At 34.5% G+C, this 13695-nt stretch overlaps 1 protein-coding gene across 1 annotated transcript in view; it reads left to right on the top strand.

The window, feature by feature from the left end:
• deltaCOP (coatomer subunit delta) overlaps positions 1 to 13695 on the top strand; it is a 165896-nt gene that overhangs the window by 33811 nt on the left and 118390 nt on the right. Inside the window, exon 4 of the mRNA XM_090412650.1 lies at positions 7503 to 7682. Coding sequence (XP_090268776.1) covers positions 7503 to 7682 — 180 coding nt within the window. The remainder of the gene's footprint in view (positions 1 to 7502; positions 7683 to 13695) is intronic.

Below are 13695 nucleotides of genomic sequence, written 5' to 3'. Positions count from 1 at the left end.
AGGTCTAAAATTCCTCTCCTCCAACATAGCTGACAAAATACAAATGGAAACATCATACATATTAAATTCTAATAAACAACTAAGTTGCAACCTAACAAGAGCAGAAAAATTGACCCTTAAATCTTTAAAAAAAAAACGAGACTTCATGATAACAAAAGCAGATAAAGAACATGGTTCTTCCTCAATTTCTTCATGGTGATTATCATAACTTTTCAGCACATCCCTTGTATGTTTTATTTTATTTTTTAAATCTCTTGAAAAAAAATCTTGTAAAAAAATAAAATTATTTTTTAAGAGATATAAATAAAAATTAAATAAATAAGAATAAATTTTATTATATTTTTTTTAATTTCTGTTCGTTATTTTTAATAGAACCTTCATGTATTTAGACCATGACACACTACATTATTACAGTAGAATCTGCTTATTGTGATCTCTGATAATATTATCAATCATCTATTGTTATCAAAATCAGTTGGTCCAAAACACACCATTTAAAATGAATTAAAAGTAATCTGTTTATTGTAATCAAAGTTCCGGTTATTGTTATCAAAATCCTTGAATGTTTAGCCTTTTGCATCTCGGAATTAAGAACTTTAAAGGCTAATCAGTAGAAAATTTGACAAAGAACAGTTGTCGAAATCTGACTTGTTCATCTTTTAATCTTAATCTTCTTTTAATGTTATTCTTCTGTAAATCTTATATCTTCTAGGTAAACACAGGTGGTTTATCTTCTTATAATCTTAATCTTTTTTTTTTAATCTTAAATCTTCCTGGCAAATTGTTCATGGGTATAAATATAGTCATTGTGAGTTTTTGGATTTATTTTTGTGCTCTCTTTCAGTAAGTGAATTTGACTTTAAGTGCGCATTAAAACTGCCCTTATATTATGGCAGAAGCAAGTAAAAACGTAAATATTCTTCTTTTCAAGAGAAGCAAAGAATTTTGGAGTGCTGTGATAAGTTGCCAAAAATGAGTCAACGAAGTGCGGCTGTACATTTAAAAATTTCACAACCACTCTTGTGCAAGATCTTAAAAAAATAGATCGCTTTGATTAATGGGCCTTTGATGCATCAAAAAGCAGAACTTGCAAAAACAATGGGCAAAGAAAATTTCACTGCAACTGATGAATGGGTTAATAGGTGGAAAAGTGAGAGAATATGATGTACAAGTGTATTCATGGTGAAGAAAAAAGTGCTGATTTTTTATCATCTGATGCGTGGATTAAGACTGAGTTACCAAAAATTATTGCTGAATATTCTCCTGAGGATATTTACAATGCAGTTGAAACAGGCTCTCTATTTTTGTGCTTTATCTGAGCATACTTATTTGTTTAAAAATGAAAGACTAGAGGCTTTAAATCTTCAAAAGAGTGAGTGACAGTTCTTTGTTGTTGTGCTAATATGAAAAGTGAGAAAGGAGAGTTCCTAGTGATTGGAAAAAGTAAAAATCCTCGGTGTTTTAGAGGTGTCAAAAGTTTGCCTATTGACTACTGTTCTACTGCAAATGCTTGGATGACTGATGCCATTTTCAACAATCGGTTAGTTAAGTGGGATCTTAAATTAAAGGGAAAAATTGTCGTGTTAGTAGACAACTTCACTGCACACACACAAACAATTTATCATTAAAGAACATCAAAGTAGTCTTCTTGCCTTCAAACACTACATTGTTAATTCAATAATGTAACTAAGACCTCATACGAGCTTTTAAAGCTTATTATCACAGGGAAATTTGTATGAGAATTATAGCTGATGCAAGTGCAATTACAAAAAAAATTTTCTTTCTTGATGCATTGCATTTGGTAGCAATCTCATGGAAGCAAGTCTCAGAGAAGACTATTGAAAACTGTTTCCAACAGGGTGGATTTTTTTAAAAATAACTTTGAAACTCCATCTTCTGAAGAATTTGAAATCTTACAAATGAAAATTTTGATAAAACCCCAGATGGTGTGTCAAAAGAAAAATTTGAAAATTGGTTGGATATTGATACAGTGTTGGAAATATGTCAAGATACTTCTGATGAGAAGAACTTTAAACTAATAGAAAAAAGTGAACCTAATATAAGTATAGAAGAACAAATTTTAGAAGCTTCTGCAGCCAATGCAAGAAGCTACTTCGTCATGGTGTGCAACATAGAGCAAGAGACTTCCAAAGGCATTATGAGTATGAGCGATTTATTCATGAAGTATTATATTCAAAAACATGACAATACCAAAATAAATTTTATATTGTTGTTTATGACAATAAATTGAGATAAATTGTGCAATTTTTTTTATATCCTTTGCTTAATGTTATCACCCTAGTTATTGTTATCAAAAAGCGACTGTCCCAAAATGATCACAATAAGCGGCATATACTGTATTATTATTATTATTATTAACATCACATCTGACCTCCATGGAGTCAAAGGACTCATCACAGGAGGTCTGTACTCTCTCATGTCAAAAGATCATCAAACTGTACCTTGAATCCAGTTGCTGTTTCCGCAATCACCACACTTTCAGGCAATCCATTCCACTCGCCAATCACTCTCCATGCAGAGAATTTATTTCTCATTCCCATCCTCCTTTATACAGCTTACATGGTCTCTTGTTCTACCCTTGCCTCCCGTACTCTGAAATATCTTCTCGTGTTAATTTGGTAACACCCCTCGCCAACTTATGTCTTAATCATATCCCCTCCTCTACTATTCACAAGGCTATGTAAACTCCATTCCCTCAATCTCCTCATATCTGACATTCCATAAACCTGACACTAACTTAGTAAACCTCTGGACCTTCTCCAGTACATCCTCATCCTCCTGAAAACCAGGTGACCAAATCTGTGTACAGTATTCCATATGTAGCCTGATCAAAATCTTATACAAGGGAATCATAACCATGCCAATTTCTTCCTCATTATTGCCATAATCCATTGGGATGATCTTATAAATTTAGCAATGTGACCCCTTAAACTTCAGGACTGTCCACAATCACTCCTAGCTCTCTCATCTCCTCTACCTCCCCTAAAATTTCTCCATCAATTGTATAGTCTGCATCCCAACCTTACCTACCAAATTTCAAGGCCTTGCACGTTGCAACATTAAATTGATAGCTCTACTTCTCATAACCCTTTCCAACTTTGCATCATTGACAAATAGCTGCTTATCTCCAGTTAAGCCTGTCCCAGTGTCACTAGCATACAAGTTAAACAATAATTGTCCCAAATTAGCTGACACCTTTCCAACAGCCAGTCAGCTATCCAACTTACTAGTCTGTTATCTTATTCCATTTGTTTTAGTTTATCTACTAGCCTATTAAGGACCTTTGGAAAATTCAAGTCTCCTTTATAGTAATTTACTGGGGTAATTTGCTACCTTGTTGTAATACATTAAACAGATTGTTGAAATATGACCTACCCTTAACAAACCCATATTGACCATCATGAAGAATACTGTTATTATCAACCCACTTCTGAATCCTAGTCCTTACCAACTTCTCTAATATTAACCTTAACAACAATCTCTGACACACAGATTTGTCTATAATTTGTAGCCTTAGTTTTATTCCCCCCCCCCCCCATTGTGAAGTGGAACAGTTTTCTCGCTTTCCATTCATTATGTATGTTCAGTTTGCACATCTCATTATTGAGATTACCAGTTTCTGTTCTTGTTGTTTGATTTGAAAGTCATACTGAAGATGCTCTTCATACTATGGCAAAAATTTTATGCAAATAGAATAATAAATTAAATCCATATTATGTTTAACTAATTATCATATCTTACATTCCAGTTATTCAAGGTATTTCTTTACTATGTTCTTCAAATCTGTAGTCTTAATTTAAGAAGCTTTTATTTGTTTTTAATTTAATTATCATCATCATCCATATCAAGGATTTAGGCTTATCATGGCCTGTTCCGGCCTTAGACGTCATTGTTTAAGAGGATGTCCTGGTTTTCTTTTTCCTAATGGCTTGTACTTTAAGGCTTGTTTTGGTAATCTTTCTGTTTTCATTCTTTGAACGTGTTCCATCCATTTATGTTTATATTTTTTAATTTTTTCTATTACTGGTTCTTGATTTAATTCTTGCATAATTTCTTCGTTTCTTTTGTGATCAAATAGGGTATACTTTGCAGTTTTTCTCATAAACTTCATTATTATTAAACTTTAATTATTATAATGCAATCATTTACACAAGTATTTTTTTATTGTATTTTTCCATTTATTATCAATTAAAATGGCCACTTCACTTGAAGCTTTGATATATATTGGTGTACTCCACTATATAACATGATATAATGAAGTACACTATATTAAACTTGTCAAGAAATTATATTCTTGTTTAATCCTTTATTCAAGTGTAAAGAATTGTATGTGAAGTATTATCTGCACGACTAGGCTTCTTTTATATAGAGACTAATCACTTCACATCAGTTACCTTACTATCCCATAATGCAAAGCATACATCCTTTCAGACATGCATAATGCTATTCATCGTGGAAAGGACAACTACCCGAACTGGTTTTGACCTTTATTGAGGTCTCATCAGCGGAAGCCTCACAAAGGTTGAATTAATGCTGAACAAGGATATAATTTCTTGGTAAGTTTGGTTTAATTTATAACCAAGTGAAGAAACATTCTACAATCATCTATATCTTTGGCTACTTTTTAGAATGTCTGAGATTGCTAATTTTTTATCTTTTCCTGGTCATAATCCATTAGTCCTGTTCAGTGAAGTTTTCATTTGTTTCTGAGTTCTTGGGATTTTTATTTAGTAAGATTAAACAGCCTTATGAATCCCCAGTCTGGAGCACCAGGGTCTCTCTCTCTCTCGCACCTACTTCTTGACTTGTCCAGCTAGTATGCTTAGCTACTGCTGGCATAGCTCTGAGATCACTGATACCTAGAAACCTCTTACCATATTCACTAAAAATTATGCCTAAATAGCTGAAATGCCTTGCTACTTCTATTGGTTTCCTATTCAGTATGCAGGTGATGTTTTCAATGTTTGTTTTTGTTCTTTTTTTCTTTATTTTTATTATTATTATTATTGATTTTCATCCAATTTGTTACAGCATTATTCTGTTTAAAGAATCCTGCAGACTTGTAATTGATTTGTTTAATAGTGCATCATCAGCATAAAGTAAAGAGTTGAGATTAGCATCTCTAGTTTTATATCAGGTTTAATGCCACTTTCTTTCATAATGTGATACATACAGATGATGAGTAACAGTGGAAATAAGATGCACTCTTGTCTAACAATCTGATTTTGTATCAAGCCATCTTTTTGTACCTTCTTTAATTCTAACTGCTCACTTACACCTCTAATATAATTGCACCACATAATATCCCATTTACACAACATAATTGTGGAATTTGAACAGCTTTACTCTTGTTACCTTTTCAGCTACAAAACTTAAATACAGATACTTGGTATAGAACCATGATTTCTCAAATATTTCTGATTATATGAATTAGTGAGACTTGGTTGACTAAGAATGATATAGAGATAGAATGTTACTGATGCAGTACTTTCAGGAAGGACAGAATGGGAGAGGATTTACTAATGATAGATGAAAAGTTGAAGCCAAAAAGAGTAGAAGTGCCTCAAGATAACAGGTATACAGAGGGTGTTTCATTTGAGACTATTTTGTATGGGATAGAGATCAACAGAATGAAATATGTAATTGGGTGTTGCTATAATCTTCAGGTGGTATAAAGGAGAATGTGATGGTATTCATTGACAAATCTGCATGATGAGTGAAGGTTTAGTAATTATTGAGGATTTTAACTATGGGAATATAGATTGAGAGAAGGAATGGTCACGAGGAAGGAAGGAAATGAAGTTTATACAGTTAAGAGATAATTACCTGAGATAGCATGTAATGGAAAGGACAAGAGGTTCAAGGGTGTTGGATCTGGTCATAGCATTGGAAAACATATCAATAACCAATTTAGTCACACTGCCTCCATTTTGGGAAAAGCAATCATATGATCTTGACAGTAAAGAAGGGATTAGATGTGGAATTACAGGGCTGATGATTATGACAAGCTGAGAAGTCAGCTTTCAACAGTGTTATGGCATGAGAATTTGAAGGGGAGAGATGTTGATGGTTCATGGGAGATTTTCAAAGAGAGTTTAACGAAAGCAGTATCAGACTGTATACTTAGTCAGGAGGATTAATCAAGTAGGAGTAAAATGGATGAATAGTATTATTAAGCAGGAGTTGCAGGTAAAGAAAATGGTAATCAGCCCATGAGCAGTACAAGGTAGAGGCAAGGAGGGTGACCTATATGGTAAGGGAAGGCCAAAGCTAATTATGAGAGGAAGCTAGCTATTGAGTCCTAAAGAAATCCTAAGGAATTCTTGCACTACGTGGCAAATAAAATGAGGAATAGCTATGGAAGGATCACTTTCAAAAGTGCTGATCATAGGAAAGTAATAGAAACAAATCAAATATTTAAGTTACTTAATGATCATTTTGGAAAAGTGTACCAATTTGGTTGTGATATTGCAATGTTGCAATGCTGAATGTATCACTGACTGATCAGAGTATGGCAATCCCATACTTTTGATAATCTTCTAATCTCTAGTCAAGATCAGTTTTCTCTTTTTGGGTTGATTTTCATTATGCATCACCCATCCATAGTCACTCCATTCCTCCAACAAACTTGGTTTCCTCTTTTGTTTGAAACACTGCTTCTCATCTATGTAACTTTCAGCACTGTCTGTACAACCTCAGAACACTTTTCTCACATTTAGAACAATGTACCAAAACTTTCTTAAGCTTGCTTGATGTTATACTATAGAGAGCAGCAATCTGCTTTATAGATAAGCCTTCTCTCACAGATTATCCAATCATTTTCTCATGATGTTCTCTTTCTGCAATATTTTTTTTTTGAACAGGTATTTTCCTAGACCCTGCTCCACTGAACTGACCATCACCATTCTTTTAAATGTATAATAGCACAAGCAGTTGCTGGTACATTCATACACATTGCAACTCCAGACTTATCAAACCAACTTTTCATTCTCTTTTTTACATTCTGTCTACCTTTGTTCTGTAGTAAACCCTTCCCCCATACCTTTTGTACAATTTATACCTTTTCAAGAAACATTAACAGATTCCTTCTTTCTTGATAATCACCTCTCCACACACATACACAGCACTGTTATTTTATAGATTTTATGATCTCTTATGCATGTAAACAATATCACAAATAATAAATATATATTTGTGATATTGTTTTGCTGTTGTTGTTCTATTGCTGAGAGGGAATTTGCATTCATAATAATTAAAATATCAACCACAAAAGATAAAAATATATATATAAAAAAATGTTGAAAGTTTATTTTTCACTTGGTTAATAAAATTAGTTTAATCCTTTATCTAAGTGTGAGCAAACAAAGTTTGCACCTGAAAGTATCTTCATTAAATTTTATTATATATATAAAAAAAATTCCTATTCTTAATAAAAATTAATTTGGTGTAGTTTCCAATTTTATATTATGTGCTATTTTCAGATTCCTGAATATTGTAAAAATATGGATGAACAAGACATAATTGAGAATTCATTCAATCTCATTTTTGCATTTGATGAAATTGTTGCTCTTGGATATAGGGAAAATGTAAATTTAGCCCAGATTAGAACTTTTGTAGAAATGGATTCCCATGAGGAAAAAGTTTATCAAGCAGTTAGACAGGTAAGTATTCGTTATTGCTGTTTTGTAATTGTGTATTTTCTAATTATTTCATATATTTAGAAATTACCAATAGACATGCTTCCACATCATAACAGTAGAGTGTATTATATAATAAAATCATTTGGAAGAACCAGAACCTACAACTGAAAATCTTGTAATCCTGTAATTGCCAGCTGAAAATTAGTTAACATAGAATTAAAAATCCATAGCTTAAATTTGTAATAAATAATTTGACTAGCTCTGTATTAGATTATTGAAAGGGTAGTATACATATTTTTTCTAAGTAACCCATTTGTTATTATAAACATAATTGTATACTTTGCAGATATGAAATTAGAAGGGATTTCATCTAGGAGATCTCTTTTGTCATGCAGACACCACATTCTCAGGCAATGCATTCCAATCATTCATAACTCCATGCAAAAACCTTCTTCTCACTCCTTCCCTAATCTGTCACCATTTTATGAAAAACCTCCTCAACATTAATCCTTTAACAATCCCTTACCAACTTGTATATCTCTATCATATCAGACCTCTTCCTTCTATCCACTAGACTTTGCAAATTGCATCATCTCAATATTTCTTCATATTCAACATTCTAGAGATCAGAAACTATTTTAGCCAATTGCCTCTGGACTCTCTCTAACATCTCTTCATCCTTTCGAAAACCAGGTGACCAAATTTGTGTGCAGTAGTCCATATGTGGCCTAATCAGACCCTTATATAGTGGAACCAGAATCTTCTTACTTCTACAAGTTAGCATTGCCAGAATTTGTGTTGTCCTCTAAATTTTAGATCATTATCTACCATCACCCCAAGATCTTTTATTTACTCCACTTCCAACAATATATCTGTGCCAAGAGTAAATTCTGCATCCCATCTTTGTTTTCCAAATTTTAAAACCTTACCTTTCCCAACATTGAACTGATATTCCATTCCTTTGCCCATTTACTCAGTCTATTCAAGTCTTCTTATAAGACCACAACATCTGCTCTCCTTCTCAATTCATTCCAGCTTTGCATTATCAGCAAAAAACAATATCATCAACATACAGGTTAAAGGCCCTAAAACAGACCACTGAGGCACATTGCTAGTGACTTTCCTCTTCTGGAATATTGCACCCCCCCCCCCATATACAGCTTGCTGATATCTATCAGATAGCTAATCTACAATCCATTGCACTAGTCGAATATCCAATCCCATCTGCTGTAGTTTGATTATCAACTTATCATGCAGTAATCTATTAAAAACTCTTTGCTAAGTATACTACTGTGTATCCATTTTCCATGTCCAATGCTGCTGTCACTTGATTGTAATAAGTAAGTTGATTACTAAAACATGGATGATGAGAAGGAGATTACTCACTTTAGCAAATCCATGCTGATCATCAACGATAATGCCTTGTTGTCAATCCAATTCTGGATCCTGATTCTCACTGCCTTTTACCACAACACTTGACACACACGGGGGTAGGGGGGGAAATCCTTAGCCCACCTATGCTTATAAATGTACTATAGGTTTAATAGTAATCTTTGGTGGGTAGTAACCACATAAAAATTTAAAAAAAAAAAAAAAAAACCTTCCATGATCATTCTTATTTTTGCTGGCTGCATATCAAAAGAACTTTTTTTTTTTTTTTTGCTTCATTAGCAAAAAAAAAAAAAACCTCATGCCTTACCTCTTCATTCATCCATTTCATACTACTTTATTTAACCTTCCAAGCAAGGTTTGGTTCTTGTTTTCAAACTCTCATTTTATCATGAATGGTGTTTGTGTATTTGAATTTACAGTTCACCTCTGAAAGCTATGTAGCTTTGATTTGTTTTCTTACACTTCTTTTCAACATAAAATTATTTATCCTACTCAACACTAAATAGTGATCACTTCCTGTTTCAAATCCTCTGTATATTCTTGTGTCCTGAACCAGTGTGAAAACGTTGCTATCAACTCTAACATGGTCAGTGAGACTTATATCTTGCATCTTCTCTCCATGTGAATTTGTTCAGATTTTTATGTTGGACCATATGGTGTTAGTAATAACTAATCTAACTCCTGAACAGACATCCAGAGGTACTTACCATTATTATTAGCTTTTCTCCAAATTTTCCCAAAATATTTTTGTATGTCTGGTAATCATTTCCTACTCTGCTGGTTAGATCTCCAACAAGAACTAACTTTTCCTTTTTCATTGTGCTATCTGCCTCCTCTAATGCCTGAAAAAATTCGTCCACTTCTTCCTTTGTAGAACCTTCTGTGGGACCATAAGCACAAATGTCATTTTCCAGTTCCCATTCTGATATTTGCCACATCACTCTACTTGATATTGCCAGCCATTCCATTCTCATATTTAGTATTGAATAATATAGCTACTCTCTCTTTTTCCTGATTATAACATTTTGTATTTGTTACTCAGAAAGATCTCACCTGTGCTTGTCTTCTGTGTTTCAGCCAGGCCCGTGATGTTGATCTAGTACTTATTGAAATCTTCTGCTAGTTCCATTTCTTTTCCATTGATGCTTCTAACATTGATAGTACCAATCTTGAGTTCTGTTGTTGAGTTGAGATGTGTTCCACGATTTGTTGCAGTAACTGACTGCACTGTTTGCTCTGGTTCCCTGACGAAAAAAACTGGGGCCTTGTTTAACCAGGTGATACCTCAGCTGGCATGAAATTCTGTCATGTTGTACCATCAATTTTCATTGTGGTTAAACCAGTAAGAATACAATTTGGTTGGCTAAATCCAAATTGCCTATTGCCAGCCCATCCTGGTTCATTCAGTATCCAGGTAGATACCTAACAGGAGTGCACCACGAAAAGGTGAGGATTGGACATTAGGTCAGAAGCTCTGTCATATTGCTGTATTCCTTAAATGGCTACCTGGAGGTCTCCTCCCAGTTATACAGCTTTCACCCTTAAGCACCGAAAAAAAAAAAAAAAAAAAAAAAAAGACTAGCATTGTTGCAAAAATACTGTATTATAGTCAGAACAAAGTTTGATTTTTTTTAAAACAAAAAAAAAATTAATGGGATATACAACGTCTCCTGTTGTAGGAGACACTGCATCTACTGTCTCAGATACGTGAAAACATCTATTTTAACATTGGTTGGTTCTTATAAACTTTAATTGGCTGATTTAGTAACATTGTTTGTCTAAAAGAGGTTAATGTTTAACAGTTTTGTCCTTCCAAGTTTACATTAGATTTGTATATAATTCTTATTAAATTATATATTTTTATTCCAGTGCTCATTCAGTTATTTTCTAGATTCTAGAATAACTAAAAATATATCAACTGGAGACAAATAGCTTTACCAAACCAGTTGATTAGTATTTTTTATGTATGTTTTCTGGTCTAGAGTAGTGGTGTGGATAAAATTAATTTTATAAAGTATTTAATGGCAGGATTTTAACTGTGCAATAGAATTACTACCATATAAATATGACATTAACCCATTTTATCCCAGCGCACTCATTTGAGTACAGCACCTAAAATGGCTTAGTGGTGACATCTCTTGCACAACAGTCAAACATCGGGGAAGGTTGCAGTTTTAGCAAGCTATTCTGCTACATTTTCGCAAATTAAAAGTTAAGTGACGCTGTAGTCATACTTTTTCAGTACATATTCTAAGACTGACCTGTCAATTCCTGTATGATAATTCAAGTGCTTTATTTCTTGTAGTTTTATCGAATATTTTTTCATTGTGCTGACTTTGTGTTACAAAGGTAAGTACTAAGTCCATTTTTTTATATATCAGCACCTCTGTTTTATTACGGGTTGAGAACGCGTAAAAAAATGGACCTGTACTCATTCGAAAATGGTGGACTTATAAGGAGTCAATATATATTTTTTTTGTTCTAGGTTTAGTACCTCTGAAAAAATGGACTCAGGTGAATTTCAGCCAATAAGTTCAGTTCAGTTTTATGGAAAGCGTTGCAGAACAGTTGGGTTAGCTGCAGACGACATAGCAAATTTCAATTACCAAGATATATCCGTAGTTATCATTCCTCCTGATGTTGATTAACAAATGGATAATGAGGACGATGATCTTCAGCCTGACCACCTTCCCGGACATGGTCAGGCTGAAGATCATCATCATCATCATGACATTCCAGGAGAAATAGAGCTTCATTATGCGAGTGACAAATCAGACAGTGATGATGATCTTCCTCTAGCCACGATAAGAAGTTGCTTGGCTGTGCAAGGTAAAGTAATTACCAACGACCCCGTATGGACAGAAGATATCTTAGACATCAGTATGGCAGTAACTACAGAGTATATGGATTGTCTGAGTAATGTGAAGGACCAAATCCAAAATAAAACTCCAGTTGAAATATTTGAAAGATTTATCGATAAAGAAATTATTACCGTTATTATTGAACAGACCGATTTGTACACTATGCAGAACAATAATCATGTATATCAAGTAACTCAGAAGACATCAAGGTATTTATCACAATTCTACTTTTAAGTGGATACCACAGGTTGTCAAGAGAATGTCACTATTGGTGTTTAGATGAGGATCTCCTGGTTTCCCCAGTGGCCAACAGTACGTCAAAGAACCGTTTTGAAGCAATCAAGAAGAAATATCTACATTTGGCCGATAATTCACAAATAGATAAAAACGATAAAATATATAAAATAAGACTTCTAATGGATAAACTAAATAAAAAATTTCAACAGTTTGGCATATTCAACAAATGTCTCTCAATCGATGAAGCCATGATCAAGTATTACAGAACCTTAATGTGAACACATCTGTGGGATTGGATGGTATACCGGCACGGGTCTTGCGTGAAGCGGCTAAAGAATTATCAGTGCCCTTGACCATGTTGTATAATCTGAGTCTCGGGTCTGGTTTAGTCCCGAAGGTGTGGAAAGAGGCGAAAATAGTTTCACTGCATAAAGGAGGATCCAAGACTAGAGTTGCAAATTACCGACCGATCGGCATATCAGGAGTCGTTGTCAAGGTCTTAGAGAAAGTAGTCAAGGGAAAAATACAGGAATGGATTGATGAAAACGAGATACTGTACAAGGGACAGCATGGCTTTGTGAAGGGTAGATCATGCTTCAGTAACTTGCTCAAGTTTTATAACAAGGTGACAGCTGAACTGGATAAGGGAAATGGGTTTACAGTGATACTGCTGGACCTGGCAAAGGCATTTGACAGGATACCACATGGAATACTAATCTGTAAACTACAGCATATGAGAATGGATATAGGATTGGTGAGATGGTGGTTGGTTGATGGAGAGATATCAAAGAGTAGTTTATTCAGGAGTAGAGTCCAAAAGACGGCCTGTAACTAGTGGTGTGCCGCAGGGTTCTGTTCTTGGACCACCGCTGTTTAATGTGTTCATTAACGATATAGGGAAGGATCTAAGTGGAACAATTCATTTGTTCGCTGATGATGCAAAGTTGGGTAGGGCAATAGTGAATGCAGAAGATTCTTGCAGGATGACTTAGATAGATTGGAGTTCTGGGCTAAGGAGAATGGATGTCAATTTAATGTGACAAAATGTAAGGTTATGCATTTTGGGGTGAAAAGATTAGCAGCAGTATACCACATTGGTGGAACTGTACTCCAAGAGATTGATGAGGCCAGGGACTTGGGAGTGTTGGTGGATAGGGAGATGAAGTTTAGGGGACACATTGCAAAAGTAGCTAAATCAGCTCATCAACTCACTTGGTTGTTGAAAAATACCTTGACGAGCAGAGACAAGCAAGTTATTGTACCTCCGTACCGAGCCTTGATAAGACCTCATCTCGACTACTGTGCCCAGATTTGGTCACCTCGGTTCCTTCTTGATGGGGAGAAGGTGGAGAGGATCCAGAGGCGAGTGACTAAGATGATAACAGGTCTATGGAATGAACCATGTGAGAACAGGTTGAAGATTTGTGGGTTGCAGAAACTAGTTGATAGGCGGAGGAGGGGAGATATGATTGAGACATTCAAATTGCTAAAGGGATTCTATAGGATTAATTCAGAGGATATTTTTGAGATCAGGACTGGTGGTG

The sequence above is a fragment of the Typopeltis vanoorti genome, chromosome 23 (genome assembly GCF_054136105.1).
Source record: "Typopeltis vanoorti isolate ZY-2024b chromosome 23, IOZ_Tvanoo_1.0, whole genome shotgun sequence".
NCBI classification, from domain to species: Eukaryota; Metazoa; Arthropoda; class Arachnida; order Uropygi; family Thelyphonidae; genus Typopeltis; species Typopeltis vanoorti.
Note: the sequence above shows the minus strand (reverse complement) of the source record. Positions and strands in the feature narration are given on the sequence as shown.